Consider the following 19,461-nt stretch of genomic DNA (forward strand, 5'->3'; position numbering starts at 1 on the left):
CGTGAAGGTCACTCTTAATTTTTTAAATGGAACTGCCTATTTTTTATTGCATATATTCTTGTAGCTTATCTCGAGGACTTTCCAAAACACTATAATAAAATATTTTTCCCTCAAGTACTTTTTGAGTTATAAGGCTTGAAATCATTTCTTAATTTTACATAAACCGTAAAATATCTTGTAAAATATTCATTTTTCGATTATCTTACCTTAATATTTTTATGTACAAAATAATGAGAGGAATCAATTGATGTAAAGAAAACACATAGTTATTTTTAAGATAAAATATGTAATTGTTAATTGCAAATTACATATTTTTTCTTCGAAACAACTATGTGTTTTCTTTACATCAATTGATTTCTCTCATTATTTTGTACATAAAAGTATTAAGGTAAGATAATCGAAAAATAAATATTTTACAAGATATTTTACGGTTTATGTAAAATTAAGAAATGATTTCAAGCCTCAACTCGGAAAGAACTTAATAAAAACTAACTTAATTATAGTGTTTGTAGTGGAAAGCTCTCAAAATAAGCTACAAGAATGTGCAATAAAAAATAGACAGTTCCATTTAAAAAATTGACGGTGACCTTCACGTGACCTTCAAGTAACTATTTAAGGTCAAATTAATGACACCATTTGATGGCCCCCTTTAAGCCATACAACTTTTGTTTGAAACATTTTTTTATTTAACGCACCGTTTCGGAGATATTTTAGCGTATTATTTAAAATGGGACACCCTTATATCCAAATTTCGATGATGACGTAACAAAACGAGAACAATAGTAGTGATAGCAGCGCTGAACCGGCGTTTATCGACCGGAATAATCAACGGATAACATCATAAGATATTTATACAATTTACCTAAAATTTAAAAACACGTTTTTTTGAGTGTTGTAATTGTGACATGAAATTATTATTTGGAAAAAAAGACTTAATATTACTTTAATAACGTCCATAATACGCATTAATACTTCAATAAAACCTAATAATGCCCAAGTAATGCCCAGTAATGCCCAAGCAATGCCCAGTAATGTCCAAGCAATGCTCAGTAATGCCCAAGCAATGCCCACTAATGCCCAAGAAACGCCAGTAATTCTCAAACAATGCCCAATAAGTCTACCAATGCCTCAAATCTGTACACCGCAATGCCCTCAGCGATTTGCCCCTCGTTTTGAGGTATAAGCGATTAAAGTTTGCCAATGATATCGTGTAGAATTCGCGCGCTTAGATCCGTAACTACATTTACATGTGTACTGATCTGTCATCTGTAATTGATTTTTTCATGTGATATTGATTTCTACTGCACAGCTAATTTTATTTTTTTATTTTACTTTATAATAATACTAGACTAATTTCTACAAATATTTCTTTGATTAAAAAGAAATGTATCTCATTTCTCAAATATGTTAAAACATTAGATTGTATAATTTCGTTTAAATGTAATAGCTGAACAATTATTTAAATTTTTATTTAAAAAAGAATTAAATGTTTTCTGTATATTATTTGTAATTTGTTAATATTAATTAATCACCATAATCACCATGTATGATGTATATAATAAAGAACTGAAATAAAAAATGAAATCAGCTGCAGTAAAAATCAATATCATCTAACATGAATAAATCAATAACAGATGACAGGTTGGTACACATGTAAATATAGTTACGAACCTAAGGGCGCGAATTCTACACGATATCATTGGCAAGCTTTGATCGTTTATAACTCAAAAACTATTGTAGCCTCAACATTTTTTCATTAGAATTTTCGTCTCAGTTTTTACTCAGGAATATGTTATTAAAATTTCAATTGCGAGTTGTGGAACACCCTGTATATATGTGTGTGTATATACAGGGTGAGTTTTATTTTGTGTCAAACTTTTTATCATACGAGAGATTATCGACTGCAATTATAATAAATTGATCGATACACAGATGTCAGTTCAGATGTCACAGGGTGTATCTGAAATGATGCACTAAACTTTAGGAGTATATTCTAGAGGTCAAAATAAGACTTTTTTTTCTTATGAACATGGGTCCGCAAATGAACCCCCTCCGAGCTAAAATTCGAAAATGTGTGAAATTGACCAAACACCCGCAACGCAAATTTATTTATCTCTCAAGAGAGGGTGAGGTAACGTCAAAATCAAGGTCAAATAATAAAGCAATCCATAATACAGCCAATTTTCAATTTTTTTTCCCAAACTTTAGGGGCCTCTAGCTCGGAGGGGGGGTTCATTTACGGACCCATGTTCATAGGAAAAAAGAAGTCTTATTTTGATCCCTGGAATACGCTCCTAAAGTGCATCATTTCAGATACACCCCGTGTATATATATATATATATATATATATATATATATATATATATATATATATATATAGTGTGTCACATTTTAATCGATCACCCCGAATAACTTTTTCAATTTTGATTGTAGAAAAAAACGTTTCAGACAAAAGTTATATGGTTTTAAGGGGGACATGAGACAGTGCCATTAGTTTGACCTTGAAGAGTCAGCTGAAAGTCACGTGAAGGTCATCTCCAACTTTTTAAATGGGACACCCTATATGCTTTTGCATGTTCTTGTAGATCATCTCGAGAGCTTTTCAAAACACTATAATTAAGTTAGTTTTCATTAAGTACTTTTCGAGTTATGAGGCTTGAAATCATTTCTTAATTTTACATAAACCGTAAAATATCTTGTAAAATATTTATTTTTCGATTACTTTACCTTAATACTTTTATGTACAAAATAATGAGAAGAATCATTTGGTGTAAAGAAACCATATAATTGTTTCGAAGAAAAAATATATAATTTGCAATTAACAATTACATATTTTTTCTTAAAAATAACTATGTGTTTTCTTTACACAATTGATTCCTCTCATTATTTTGTACATAAAAGTATTAAGGTAAGATAATCGAAAAATGAAATTTTTTACAAGATATTTTACGGTTTATGTAAAATTAAGAAATTATTTCAAGCCTCATAACTCAAAAAGTACTTAACGAAAAGGTACTTAATTATAGTGTTTTGGAAAGCTCTCGATGTCAGCTACAAGAATGTGCAAAAATATATAGGGTATTCCATTTAAGAAATTTAAGGTGACCTTTATGTGACCTTCAAATGACTGTTCAAAGTCAAATCATTGTCACCATCTTATGGCCCCCTCGAAACCAAACAACTTTTGTCTGAAATATTTTTCTCTCCCGGGCTTGGTTTTCGAGATATTCAACTGGTCGGATTAAATTGAAACACCCTGTATAATTTGCAATTAACAATTCCATATTTTTTCTTAAAAACAACTATGTGTTTTCTTTACACCAATTGATTCCTCTCATTATTTTGTACATAAAAGTATTAAGATAAGATAATCGAAAAATGAATATTTTACAAGATATTTTTTACGGTTTATGTAAAATTAAGAAATTATTTCAAGCCTCATAACTCAAAAAGTACTTAACGAAAAGGTACTTAATTATAGTGTTTTGGAAAGCTCTCGATGTCAGCTACAAGAATGTGCAAAAATATATAGGGTATTCCATTTAAGAAATTTAAGGTGACCTTTATGTGACCTTCAAATGACTATTCAAGGTCAAATCATTGTCACCATCTTATGGCCCCCTCGAAACCAAACAACTTTTGTCTGAAATATTTTTCTCTCCCGGGCTTGGTTTTCGAGATATTCAACTGGTCGGATTAAAATGAAACACCCTGTATAATTTGCAATTAACAATTCCATATTTTTTCTTAAAAACAACTATGTGTTTTCTTTACACCAATTGATTCCTCTCATTATTTTGTACATAAAAGTATTAAGATAAGATAATCGAAAAATGAATATTTTACAAGATATTTTACGGTTTATGTAAAATTAAGAAATTATTTCAAGCCTCATAACTCAAAAAGTTCTTAACGAAAAGGTACTTAATTATAGTGTTTTGGAAAGCTCTCGAGATAAGCTACAAGAATATGTAATGACAAATAGTAGGTTCCATTTAAGAAATTGAAGGTGACCTTCATGTGACCTTCAAATAACTCTTCAAGGTCAAACCAATGATACCATCTTATGGCTCCCTCGAAACCATAAAACTTTTGTCTGAAACATTTTTCTCTAAAATGCTTTGTTTCCGAAATAATTGCGTGCGTTAATTAAAATGGCTCACCCTGTATATAATGAAGCCATTATATATAAAATTAAATTTTTTATCAATTATTCTATATATTTTTTTAAATATTTATAATCAATATTTACGCATGATCAGTTCTTAATTATATTATCATACCTTTAATGTAAAAGGGATTTTCGACAGCACTGTTGAATGATGTATTATAAAGCGATGTATTATATTCAGTATCAAGATGATGGGATTCTTGTTCAAATTGTACCACAAACAAATCTATTACTCGGTTATTTGGGAGAACCTATAGAAAATAATTTTAATGTATTTACTTAGTTAATATTAGATTTAACACACAGTAGCAATATGTACTAGGACCGCTACTTTTACGTATATGTAAAAAAAATTTGTTACTTATTCTCTCTCTCCCTCTTTTTCTGTCACGCCCCCTCCCTCTCTCCCATCCCATCTCTCCCCTCCCTCTCACCCTCTCTCTCTCTCTCTCTCTCTTCCTCTCTCTCTCTCTCCCTCCCTCTCTCACCCTTTCCCTCCCTTTCTCCCTCCCTCTCTCCCTTTCTCTCTCCATCCCTCTCTCCCCCCCGCTCTCGCTCTTTGAATATGGAATAAATAATTCAAAAATAATATTAATAATAATAACAAAAATGGTTACACGATATCACTTTTAAATTAAATTTTTCTAGAATTATTTATATCATATAGCAAATATCTCATATAGCAAAATTATCGTATTACACAATTTCCATATGCATACAAATGCTTAACTTTATAATAACTTTATATATAATTTATGCAATCTGAATGATAATTTCTCCTTTATTTTATATCAGTGCTCGGATTTACTTGCAACTTTCGGCCAAATTTCTTAGCTTACGTCTACTGTTCCCCTCTTACCGCTCGTGCCGCTCGTAACTAAGGAGCGCTCAGGAACGTGCACGTCACAAATGTAATGTGGCAATCTATCTAAGTTCTCTATTGTTTATTAATAATAAAAATAATTATTCTATTATTAATTACGTATATGTTCTGTAACAATTTAAAATATTTGTGTTTTGAAACGTAATTACAATAAAGAGAACTTAGATAGATAAATTGCCACATTACATTTGTGACGCGCACGTTCCTGAGCGCTCCTTAGTTACGAGCAGCACGAGCGATAAGAGGAGAACAGTAGGCGTAAGCTAAGAAATCTGGCCGAAAGTTCCAAATCCCAGCACTTTTATATAATAAAGATGTCGAACAAATGTAATATAATAGTGACTTTGACAAATAAAAGAAACACAAAAATGTAAGAATATTTTATCTACGTTTGAGAAATATAGCATTATTTTTAAATTATCATTTTTCTTTGTAAATATAGAATCTTCGCGTAATATTCTAATTCACAAAAAAAATTTATACGCTCTGATAAAGCTAAAATTATAAAGAGCTTTTACATTATGTATGTATATACATATATCTTTATGTTTAACTCAAACCTTGCTCACTTGCAAACAATATAATAGATATGTATATATATATATATATATATATATATATATATATGCAAACAATATAATAGATATGTATGTATATCTATCATATTGTTTGCAACTGAGCAAGTTTTGCGTTAAAGAATGATTAAATCAATTACCTTATCGGTGATATATAATTCAAGAAATGCGACAATAGCCTCATTTAACGAAGAGGATAACGACCAAAGTGGATTTTCATAATAAAGACATTCCTGTACTACTTTGTGGGCTATGAAGTGAGCAACTTTAATTTTACTCGCAACAGAATCGACATTCTCAATGTAGGTAACATCTGCTTCTCTGAAAATTAAAAAAAATGCTTTATACAGGGTGATTCTGAACAAACGTTTGTCTTTAAAATATCAAATTCTTGGATGAATTCTAAGACGATTTTTCCTCTTGCAAAATTTTGCTCGGAGCTTAGTTTTTATAAGTGTATGTGTGAGAATGTGTACGCACGCGCACACACACACACACACACACACACACACACACACACACACACACACACACACACACACACTGATTGTTACAGTCATCGCGTATAGCAATCAGCTGATCGCGGCGAGTGCCCCACGTAATCGCCTATATCGCGTCGTCCCTGCCTACCTCTTGTACTCGTTCCGTAAGTAGTTAACTATTTTCCTTTATAGTATAAAAACTAAGCTCCGAGCAAAATTTTGCAAGAGGAAAAATCGTCTTAGAATTCATTCAAGAATTTGATATTTTAAAGACAAACGTTTGTTCAGAATCACCCTGTATATAGAAAGCTTATTACTGTTGAAAATATTTTGTGCTTACAAATTTAATATAATTAAATAATTCTATAAATTAACATATTAATTATATATTAATGTTTTATAATGTCTGCGCGTATGAATGACTTATCACGAAATAATACGATATTTACTTTATATATATACAGGGTGAGCCATTTTAAGTTACCCATCCCAATAACTTTTTTATTTTTGAATGTACAACAAAATGTTTCAAATGAAAGTTGCTTGACTTCGAGGGCGACAGAAGATGGTGGCAAAAATTTGACCTTGGATAGTCATTTGAAGGTCACATAAAGGTCAGCTTTAATTTCTTAAATGGAATCTTCTATTTCTTATTACATATTCTTGTAGATTATCTCGAGAGCTTTCCAAAACACTATAATTAAGTACCTTTTCGTTAAGTACTTTTTGAGTTATGAGGCTTGAAATCATTTCTTAATTTTACATAAACCGTAAAATATCTTGTAAAATATTCATTTTTCGATTACTTTATCTTAATACTTTTATGTACAAAATAATGAGAGAAATCAATTGGTGTAAAGAAAACACATAATTGTTTCGAAAAAAGAAATGTAATTGTTAATTGCAAATTACATATTTTTTCTTAAAAACAACTATGTGTTTTCTATACACCAATTGATTTCTCTCATTATTTTGTACATAAAAGTATTAAGGTAAAGTAATCGAAAAATAAATATTTTACAAGATATTTTACGGTTTATGTAATATTAAGAAATGATTTCAAGCCTCAACTCGGAAAGAACTTAATAAAAACTAACTTAATTATAGTGTTTGTAGTGGAAAGCTCTCAAAATAAGCTACAAGAATTTGTAATAAAAAATAGGCAGTTCCATTTAAGAAATTGAAGGTGACCTTCATGTGACTTTCAAATAACTCTTCAAGGTCAAACCAATGGTATCATCTTATGGCCCCCTCGAAACCATACAACTTTTGTCTGAAACATTTTTGTCTTAAACTTATGGATTTTGAGATATTTCAGTGCGTATATTAAAATGGTCTACCCTGTATATAATATTTTAATATTATTTTTCGTATAAGTTGATACAGATTATAGATGTAATAAATATTTAGGTATGTTTCTCTCATTGTCTCATACAAGTTTACTTATTTTTTAAAAATATATATTCAAATATATTCAAATAATATTTTAAAAATAGACCAAAAAATATGTAGATAATTTTAAGTATCAAGAATTATTATCCTTTTTCATCTGTCGAAATATATTAATATTTTTTAATTATATTATAATATAATTACCTATAAATAGCAAGGCTCAGATTTATGATGCTTTCGTTTTCCGGAAAATCCGGAATTGCAACATGATTTATTCGCCAAAATTTATTCAGGCGTTCCCATTTACGAAACAAGTATAGAGTTATATTTTGAACAATTTCGTGTGCAAATGCGCAGTGCATTCCACACCACATATCAACCTTGACCTTACTTTTACTTGGACCAGACATGAAAGATATATTAGTCCGGTTAGATAGAAATACAAAATAATTAGGCCTTACAAACGTAGTATGAAAATGTGTCACCGTCATGTTATTATCATTCATTTCCATTTTTTGTATCGGCATATTTGATAAAACTCTATAATTTTGATAATGTTTTATAATAATATTATAGGCAGGCGAAGAAGATACAGCAAATTCGGGCAAACGTGGAATCATGTGTTGAATCCTAATAGTATCAACATACGCTGCCAACCTATCACATTTAGAAATATGAAATAACGATAATAAATTTTCGACATTTATATAGAAATATTAAAAATTGAATAAAAAGATATATGGACGCAATTTATATGTATATAAGAATAATATCTATAGAAAATTATGGCATAGAGTTCTTCTTACTCTTTTGTTCTATATCTTGTATAACATTATGTAATCTAACATGATTTATATCTTAACACTGATTTTGATAGTATTTTGATATTAGTAAAACGTAATGGTCATGTAATGTTTACTTTAGAATATACTAGTATAAAATGAATAGTTAGTATTTAATAGTTAATATTTTAGTATCAAAATTATAAATTTTAATAAAATTAAAATAAAAAAAAATTTTATATTACACAATATTAGACTAATGACTTCTTTTAATTGTTTTTAATTAATGTATTGTGATTATTGACATTGATATATTACCTAACTATTCCATACATAATTTTATATATGTTAAAAAAATTGCATATTTTAGTGATAATTTGTTAAATGAATCACATATATATGTTTTTAGTTATTCGCATATTATAGCGAAAATAGTTTCTAAATGGGTACTATGTGTGCGTGTATGTGAATGTTTAAATATAAGAAACAGCATAAATATAGCTTATATATATATATTTAATTTTATATATTTATATTTAATTGTTTATATAAAGTGTTTATGAAAAGTGAGTGATTGTTCATGATCTAATCAAATTTTGTTAGTGACTTCTGAAATATATGAACAAAAAAATTCATATAAACTTCATACAAATAATTCATACAAAATTCATACCAAAATTCATACATGTGTCTGGAAATGTTTTCTTTCCGAATTATTATAACTTTTAAAACAATTTTTTAGATCTGTATCATCAGCTTTATTATAGATTAATTTTATGTTATAAATGCTTCTGTAATAGGTTTCATTAAATATTAATAATTTCCTAAAGTTTGTTATTAGTAAACAGTGTAAAAGTAAAATATTTGCCAAAATTTTAAATTTCAAATAAGCAAGTTCTATAAAAACGTAAACATAAATCTTTCAGAATTGTATTATTTAGATTTTGAAAACAATTCAAAACACTACCGGAATATTTAAATTCGTCTGACAGTTGATGATAAAATGTTGTATAAGACGTGCATTACTGCTGATTTAATTAAATTGATTTTTATTTGCAATTTACATTCATTTTAATAATAATAATAAATTGCAAAATTTGTTACTAAGATCCTAAGAAACATATAATTAGGAATGAAAACTTTTCAGATAGGCACATTTCTATATAAATGTCTTTTCTTAGAAAATACTTTTTAATAAATAGAATGCTGTACCAGGATTGTGTCACCCTGTAATTACTACATATTTAATATTTTAATAGTTACTTACCATTGTCGTTCATTTCTTTTATAAAACTTTTTTAGATCTATATCACCCGTTATAATATAATTTAATTTTATGATGTAATACTTCGGCAATAGATTATTCCGGAATATGTATTCGGTAATATTCTTCTCATTATCATACAAACAATCTACCGGTTCATAAGGGATTATTTTTCCGCGAAAATATTGTGGATCATTAATCACCGTTATATCCATAACACGTTTTACGTCTAAATACAATTGTATTCTTCGAACTGATTTTAATATCCCAATACTCATATTACAATTGCCGACAAAAGTATCTTCCTCAATATATGATGTAAGAATGATATCATATTGTTTCGGTATTATATAGAATGATTGCATGTATGTATCTGTTTCATTTAGTTTGCTTATCTGGTAATCAATTGAAAAGACCGATACAATGATTGTTAAACTGCTACATAATAATAGTTTTACAAACATGATACTACTTTCTCAGATATCTATAAAGATATATTTTTGTTAGAAAGTACAAACTGACATATTAAACAAAAGCATTGCCTCTATCATGATTTAATGGAAAAGAAAGAATTAAGACAAATACATAGAAATAAATTTAATTTTTAACAACTTACTTTGTATATTGAGATATATCACAAAATGTATGCAAATGTATGTCCTCTTATAAGAATTAGTTGCAATAAATCAATGCTTTATTCATTATCATCAGTGTAATATAAAAAATATATATGCACAGAGTTATGACTTCTTAATATCTCGAGAAACTTCCAAAGACTAACAACATTTGGGGTATGCGATATTGTAATAAATATGTGTGTCATGTAAACACAACTTCTGAGGTCGTTAACAGCCGTTTTGATCGAGAAATGGTATGTAAGAGCAAAGCTTCAAATAAAATTTTATAAATTATATCATTACGAGATTGTATCGATAAATTCTCTTTGAACAAGTTAACGAAGAAACGTAACTTATTCACACTAGAGTATAATATTACAGTACCGTATATAAGAAAATATAATAAATAAATATTATTTATTAGATTTTTGTTCACGAGCTCTTTCAAATTTATTTGGATTTATGAATTAAACAACAGGAAATCCCTCAAATCGATCAAATCAAAAAGATTCTATTAATTATTAATGATTTAGTTTAGTTATTAATTTATTAATTATTACTTATTTTCATAATTAATATGTGTGTGTGTGTGTGTGTGTGTGTGTGTGTGTGTGTGTGTGTGTGTGTGTGTGTGTGCGCGCGCACGCGCGCGTGTGTGTAAATATATACCTTTTATTTGTAAACATATATATTTTTAATAAACATATATATTTTTTTATTTTTTTTAATCATGTACTTTTAATTATGAATTATTTTATTTATTTATATTTTATTATATATCATAACTTTAAGATTAATGTGATGATATACAGAAGAGTAAAGATTGTTGAAATTGCGATAATTTCATGAAATTTTCAGATAGCTGTTGTACATACTTGTGGTATATGTGAAACAATTATTAATGAAGAGAACATTCCGTCTCATGGTTGTGCGGAAGCTTTTCTCCAGTTGTTTATTGATAATAGTTTTAACTTCTATCCAGTAACAGATGCAATATATATATATATATATATATATATATATATATATATATATATATGTATATATATGCAATATATATATATATATATATATATATATATATATATGCAATATATATATATATATTTAATTTTTGTTTCATCATTAAAAAGAATATAGTATTCTACTAAAATTTATATTATTATATGTAGATGATAATCGCATTATTCGACGAAGCCTTGTCGACAACGAAGAAATTGTCTTGCCGGTTCATGAAAACAATCCAGATAAATAGAAACTTTGATTGAAATCCTAAAAGTAATAAATCCTGCAGTAATAAATCTGTATTTCCTAATGAATTTGATTTTAGGAACTATTGAAATACTTTCGGTATCAAATAAAGAAATCTTACAGGAGAAAAATGAAAATAGATCACTCAATAAAAAAAATAATTGGAGAGCCAACGTAAAATCGACATTGAATTATGACGACGAAGAATTACTAATTTTATCCGTTCAAGAAAGAAGACCCCTTTGAGATTTTACAATTAGAGCAGCGATGCCAACGGCTAACAAAAAAACTTTGGGATGAAGTGTCTGAAATATTGGGAGGTTAAAAAACAGTAAAAACATTTGTGATTGAAATATTTAAATAAAAATTTCATTTACGGGTAAACTTAGCGAAGAAGAAGCCAAAAAGAAATTTAAAAATTTACATAACGCCTATCGACGGATAATACATTCCGAAAATCATCCCAGTAAATTGGCTAGAGCTCCCCCTACAAAAAAATGGCATCATTATAATTCCATGCAGTTTCTGCAAAACTTATGCTTTATCAAAAAGTAAAAATTAAATATTTTGATTATTTATGTTTTCGAACACCTTCGACTTGTAGTTTTTATATTTTTAGAGGAAAGGCTTCTAATATTGATCTTGATGGTGATATATCCAATAACGAGTCAATAAATAATAGTGATGCAACTGGTGATGACAACGATCAATCAGAGTCAGAAGCATCAGGTAATTAACACATTAATATTTGTCTTAAATAAAATGCGGTCGGGAAGACGCTCTGGATACTTTAATGTGTTTGAATGATCAATCAGGTTACAGAAATCTTTACTCCTAGAACGTTTAATTGGTCAATCAAACGTCCAGAGCGTCCCAATCGCATCCATAAAGTATAGAATAAGAGCGCACTCACACTTGTCAGAAAAGCAAAAAGCAAAAAAAAATAATAATAATAAATAAATAATAATAAAATAATAATAATAGTAAATAATAATAATAAATTTCAGGTACGCCAATTAAAAGAAAGAAGAACTCGGAACAGCAGTCCAGTGCATTGGAAAGAATTGCCGATTCGTTGAGTCAACCATCAACCCCATTCATATCACCGCTAGCACCAAAGTTTGATGAAATTGATTCAACTTTAGCAGTTATTAGATGCAGATTAAGACAGATGAGTTGAACCAATCAGTTAGATGCTATTCAGCAAATAATGAACCTAACGTATAATATACTTAAAGAACAAAATTAAATCTTATTAATCATTCCATTTTACTAGTCAGAAATGATGAACGATTAACTAATTGTAAGAAACAGAAGAAACTTTAACAGAAAACAACAACGAAAAAATTAACAATGATGAAATTGCCATATGGAGACATACTGCAGCTTTAATAATTGAAATTGTTTTTTCTATACTGCAATTAATTGGTCGCTGAAAAATTCTCCATTGGTTGACTAGGATACCAAATGTATTCTCTATTGTTTTTCTGGCTCGACTCAACCGATAGTTAAAAATATTTCGCTCGTCATTTAAATTTAGGCAGGGATGGCGCGATATAGGCGATTACGTGGGGCGCTCGCCGCGATCATATGATTGCTATACGCGATGAGTGTAGCAATCAGTGTGTGTGTGTGTGTGTGTGTGTGTGAGTGAGAATGTGCACGCTCACACACACGCACGTGCGCACACACACCCTGATCGCGTATAGCAATCAGCTGATCGCGGCGAGCGCCCCACGTAATCGCCTATATCCCTGCCTATCTCTCGTACTCGTTCCGTAATTAGTTAACTATTTTCCTTTATAGTTTATAAAACTCAGCTTCGGGAAAAATTTGCAAAAGGAAAAATCGTCTTAGAATTCATTCAAGAATTTGACATTTTAAAGACAAATGTTTGTTCAGAATATATATATATATATACACGGTGAGTCATTTTAATCTATAATCGCAATTATCTCGTTGGCAAAGCATGACAGAGAAAAAATTTTCCCACAAAAGTTGTTTGTTTCTTTGGGGGCCATAAGATGGCACCATTGGTTTGACCTTGAAGAGTCATTTGAAGGTCACGTGAAGGTCACTTCAATTCTTTTAAATGGAACACCCTATATATTTTTGCACATTCTTGTAGCTTATCTCGAGAACTTTCCAAAACACTATAATTAAGTATTTTTTCATTAAGTACTTTTTGAGTTATGAGGCTTGAAATAATTTCTTAATTTTACATAAACCGTAAAATATCTTGTAAAATATTCATTTTTCGTTTATCTTACCTTAATATTTTTGTGTACAAAATAATGAGAGGAATCAATTGGTGTGAAGAAAACACATAGTTGTTTTGAAGAAAAAATATGTAATTTGCAATTAACAATTCCATATTTTTTCTTAAAAACAACTATGTGTTTTCTTTACACCAATTGATTCCTCTCATTATTTTGTACATAAAAGTATTAAGGTAAGATAATCGAAAAATGAATATTTTACAAGATATTTTACGGTTTATGTAAAATTGAGAAATTATTTCAAGCCTCATAACTCAAAAAGTACTTAATGAAAAAATACTTAATTATAGTGTTTTGGAAAGCTCTCGAGATAAGCTACAAGAATATGTAATGAGAAAATGTAGGTTCCATTTAAGAAATTGAAGGTGACCTTCACGTGACCTTCAAATGACTCTTCAAGGTCAAACCAATGGTGCCATCTTATGGCCCCCAAAGAAACAAACAACTTTTGTGGGAAAATTTTTTCTCTGTCATGCTTTGCCAACGAGATAATTGGGATTATAGATTAAAATGACTCACCGTGTATATATATATATACAGGGTGACCCATTTTAACTTAGGCAGCCAAATAACTCGAAAAATAAGCAAGATAGAGAAAAATGTTTTAGACAAAAGTTGTATGGTTTCGAAGGGGCCATAAGATGGTATCATTGGTTTGACCTTGAAGAGTCATTTGAAGGTCACGTGAAGGTCACTTCAATTTTTTTAAATGGAACATCCTATATATTTTTATACATTCTTGTAGCTCATCTCGAGAGCTTTCCAAAACACTATAATTAAGTACATTTTCGTTAAGTACTTTTTGAGTTATGAGGCTTGAAATAATTTCTTAATTTTACATAAACCGTAAAATATCTTGTAAAATATTCATTTTTCGATTACCTTACCTTAATAGTTTTATGTACAAAATAATGAGAGGAATCAATTGGTGTAAAGAAAACACATAGTTGTTTCGAAGAAAAAATATGTAATTTGCAATTAACAATTCCATATTTTTTCTTAAAAACAACTATGTGTTTTCTTTACACCAATTGATTCCTCTCATTATTTTGTACATAAAAGTATTAAGGTAAGATAATCGAAAAATGAATATTTTACAAGATATTTTACGGTTTATGTAAAATTAAGAAATTATTTCAAGCATCATAACTCAAAAAGTACTTAACGGAAAGGTACTTAATTATAGTGTTTTGGAAAGCTCTCGAAATAAGCTACAAGAATGTACAAAAATATATAGGGTATTCCATTTAAAAAAATTGAAGTGACCTTCACGTGACCTTCAAATGACTCTTCAAGGTCAAACCAATGATACCATCTTATGGCCCCCTCGAAACCATACAACTTTTGTCTAAAACATTTTTCTCTATCTTGCTTATTTTTCGAGTTATTTGGCTGCCTAAGTTAAAATGGGTCACCCTGTATATATATACAGGGTGGGCCATTTTAATCTATGCACCCAAATTTCTTTGTACCTAAGACAGATACGGAAAAATGATTCAGACAAAAGTTTTATGGTTTCGAGGGGGCCATAAGATGGTATCATTGGTTTGACCTTGAAGAGTTATTTGAAGGTCACATGAAGGTCACCTTTAATTTCTTAAATGGAACCTACTATTTGTCATTGCACATTCTTGTAGCTTATCTCGAGAGCTTTCCAAAACACTATAATTAAGTACTTCTTTGTTAAATACTTTCCGAGTTATGAGGCTTGAAATCATTTCTTAATTTTACATAAACCATAAAATATCTTGTAAAATATTTTTTTTTCGATATCTTACCTTAATATTTTTATGTACAAAATAATGAAAGGAATCAGTTAGTGTAAAGAAAACACATAGTTATTTTTAAGAAAAAATATGGAATTGTTAATTGCAAATTACAGATTTTTTCTTAAAAACAACTATGTTTTTTCTTTACACCAATTGATTCCTCTCATTATTTTGTACATAAAAGTATTAAGGTAAGATAATCAAAAAATAAATATTTTACTATATATTTTATGGTTTATATAAAATTAAGAAATTATTTCAAGCCTCATAACTCGAAAAGTACTGAATAAAGAAATACTTCATTATAGTGTTTTAGAAAGCTCTCAAGATAAGCTACAAGAATAAGCTACAAGAATAAGTAATAAAAAATAGGGGTTCCCATTTAAGAAACGGAAGTTGACCTTCAAATGACCTTGAAAATGACCTTTAATGTCGAATCCAAGGTCACTATTAGATAGCCCCCTTTGTTCCCTACAACTTTTATCGGAATCGTTTTCCTTCAAACGTTGATCCTGAAAAGTTATGAGGGTGGAACTTTTAAAATGGGACACCCTGTATATACTGATATATGTAATATGTAATCATGCGTCATCAAAGCGCATGCGTAGAAAAACATATCCTATGTACAAATTTGTACCTAAAATCGTAGACGTCTTATCACAGACGTCTATACAGGGCGATCCCGAAAAACCTTCCGTCTGTAAAATGACGTATTCTTGACACCATTCTAAGACAATTTTTCCTTTACCAAAATTTGATTTGAAGCGTAGTTTTTGAATTATGAGCAAAAATAGTTAGTAAATCACGCGGGGAGCGTCCGAAATGGCCACGTTCGAAATGGCCACGGATAAATTTGCCCACGTTCGAAATGGCCACGTTCGAAACGGCCACGTTCGTAATGGCCACTCGTTCGTAATGGCCACGTTCGAAACGGGCACGTTCGGAACGGCCACGTTCTAAACGGCCACGTTCGGAACGACCACGTTCGGAACGGCCACGTTCGGAACGGCCACGTTCGGAACGGCCACGTTCGGAACGGCCACGTTCGGAACGGCCACGTTCGGAACGGCCACGTTCGGAACGGCCACGTTCGAAATGGCCACGGATAAATTTGACCACGTTCGAAATGGCCACGTTCGAAACGGCCATGTTCGAAACGGCCACGTTCGTAATGGCCATTCGTTCGTAATGGCCACGTTCGAAACGGGCACATTCGGAACGGCCACGTTCTAAACGGCCACGTTCGGAACGGCCACGTTCGAAATGGCCACGGATAAATTTGACCACGTTCGAAATGGCCACGTTCGAAACGGCCATGTTCGAAACGGCCGCGTTCGTAATGGCCACTCGTTCGTAATGGCCACGTTCGAAACGGCCACGTTCGTAATGGCTACTCGTTCGTAATGGCCACGTTCGAAACGGCCACGTTCGGAATGGCCACGGGAAATATTGAATAAAGTTCGATTTGACCACGTTCGTAACGGCCACGTTCGGAACGGCCACGTTTGAATCGGCCACACGTTCGAAACGGCCACACGTTCGAAATGGTTGGGAGGGTCCCGTTAGCGCACGGTGCGATAGCGCACCAACCCGATAGCACACGTCCCGATAGCACACAAAGTAAATCGCGCACAATCCCGATAGCGCACGGGTTCACTTTGCAACTTTTCACGCGAAGCGAGGGGGACGGGGTGGGTGCGGGAGGGGGGGGCGGAAAGCCCCTCCTTGCACCCCCCCGTTGTGTGTGTGTGTGTGTGTGTGTGAGAGAGAGAGTCGTGTGTGAGGGGATAGTGCTTCCAACATTTCGTGGCCATTCCGTGGCCATTCCGAATGTGGCCGTTTCGAACGTGGCCGTTTCGAACGTGGCCGTTCCGAACGTGGCCATTACGAACGTGGCCGTTTCGAACGTGACCATTACGAACGAGTGGCCATTACGAACGTGGCCGTTTCGAACGTGGTTATTACGAACGTGGCCATTTCGAACGTGGTCAAATTTATCCGTGGCCATTTCGAACGTGGCTGTTCCGAACGTGGCCGTTTAGAACGTAGCCGTTCCGAACGTGCCCGTTTCTAACGTGGCCATTACGAACGAGCGGCCGTTACGAACGTGGCCGTTTCGAACGTGGTCAAATTTATCCGTGGCCATTTCGAACGTGGCCAAATTATATCCACTCAATCACGCGTCGGGTACGAAAGACAGGCAGGAGCGACGCGGCGTGCCGCGAGCGCGGGCGCAGCTGACCGCCCTACGGGTGATTACCACCGCATGAGTCGCTAACTATTTTATCTTATAACATAAAATTATGCTTTAAATAAAATTTTGGTCAAGAAGAAAATATCTTAGAATTACGTCAGAAATACGTGTTCCTTAAAATAACGTTATTTCAATAATCAAAAGTTGTTCCGGATCGCCGGCCGTCCGACGTTGCAATCAGCTGATTGCTACACGCGATGTGTGTATGGCGGAGTGTGTGCGTAAGAGAGAGAGAGAGAGAGAGGGAGAGAGAGAAAGAGAGAGAGAGGAAGAGAGGAAGGGTAGGAGGGACAGACATTCATACACACGCACGCACTTTCTTTCTCGCTCTCTTTCTCTCTTTTACGCAACACTCATACACTCTCTCATTCAGTCTCTCACTCACACTCTCTCGATCACTCACTCACTCACTCACCTGCTTACTCACTTGCTCACTCACCTTGTAGCAGCGTAGCGAATCTTCATGCTATGTATTGTTGTTATCTGCTGCACGGTTATGATTGCTAGAGATGCGCGACACATCGAAATTTTTTCGATTATTAGTCTCACACTCGATTGACACAATACAGATTACGCGATAACGAGTTTACTGTTTATTCACTCACTATCGATTTATCGATACCAAAAATTACTTTCAAAGAAACGCGAATGCAAACAGCACATAACTCGACGCGAAGCGACGGACCGCGGAGACTGCGCGACCACAAGAGTTATGTTGCCAGAAACGCGACACGCGACATCTAACAAACGACTTGCGCGTGGCGCGTGATTGACGCGAGATAAAACGAACGATCGGCTAAAACCTTCGCATTGCGAATGCGGTAGAAAACATGAAACGTATAATGACATACTTAAAAAATTAATTATTTATTATAAATAACTATTTCTAATTATAATAAATAATTATTATTTTAAAAAGCATGTGTTATACGTTATTACGTTTTCGAAATTATTGCATTCACGATGCGAAGATTTAAGTCAATCGCAAGAATAATGTAATTAAAATTACATTTGGAAAAATTTATTTTTATTCTGCTCACAATGAAATGTTCCAACGTGAAAATGTATTGGTCGCTCTGAAAAGAGCGGATTGACTAAAAAAAATTTTAAAGCAGATGCTCAAAATGCCCGCCATCCATCCTAATGCAAGCTCTCATGCGTTTTAATAAGTTTCTTTCGACGTTTTCCATTATTTCTTCGTCAATATTCCAAATAGCGAATCGTAATCTTGTCTCCAGATCTTCAATATCTTCGGGAGGCGTTTTATAAATTACTTCCTTGCAGTATCCCCATAAGAAAAAATCTAGAGGATTGAGATCCGGAGATCTTGCGGGCCAACGTATCGAGCCGTACCGACCCATCCAGCGTCCGGGAAAATTCTCGTTTAAGTAATTCGTAACGATCCTGGCGTTGTGTGGCCCAGCACCGTCTTGTTGGAAGATAATATCGTTTCTTTCAAATAATGGCACATCTTCTAAGAAATGTGGTAGATTTTCTGTTAATAAATCGACGTAGGTTCTTCCAGTTAAAATATCTGGAAGAATAACTGCACCAAGTATTTCAGTGCCCATTATTCCAGCCCATACATTAATCTTCCAACGAGTTTGAAAATTTCGAAATCGCGTGACTCTGGGATTTTCTTCGCTCCAAAAGTGCATATTATGCACATTAAAAATTCCTTCTTGTGTGAATAGCGATTCATCGCTGAATATCACACGAGAGGAATATCTGGGATCTCGATC

General features: G+C 32.1%; 1 protein-coding gene and 1 pseudogene across 1 annotated transcript in view; one reads left to right on the top strand and one right to left on the bottom strand.

Annotated features, from left to right (window-relative positions):
• Window positions 1-10,013, bottom strand: part of LOC145961409 (aminopeptidase N-like) — a 31,165-nt gene extending 21,152 nt beyond the window's left edge. The window contains exons 1-4 of the mRNA XM_083081564.1: window positions 9,553-10,013; window positions 7,708-8,160; window positions 5,770-5,950; window positions 4,284-4,422 (exon numbers count right to left, since the gene is read on the bottom strand). Of these exons, the coding sequence (XP_082937690.1) occupies window positions 4,284-4,422; window positions 5,770-5,950; window positions 7,708-8,160; window positions 9,553-10,013 (1,234 nt within the window). The remainder of the gene's footprint in view (window positions 1-4,283; window positions 4,423-5,769; window positions 5,951-7,707; window positions 8,161-9,552) is intronic.
• Window positions 10,014-10,342: 329 nt separating this feature from the next.
• LOC145961810 (uncharacterized) lies at window positions 10,343-12,666 on the top strand (annotated as a pseudogene).
• Window positions 12,667-19,461: the final 6,795 nt, after the last annotated feature.

This window comes from Camponotus vicinus, unplaced genomic scaffold, assembly GCF_025532165.1.
Source record: "Camponotus vicinus isolate PSW18456_S1 unplaced genomic scaffold, iyCamVici1.0 SCAF_11, whole genome shotgun sequence".
Taxonomy (NCBI): domain Eukaryota; kingdom Metazoa; phylum Arthropoda; class Insecta; order Hymenoptera; family Formicidae; genus Camponotus; species Camponotus vicinus.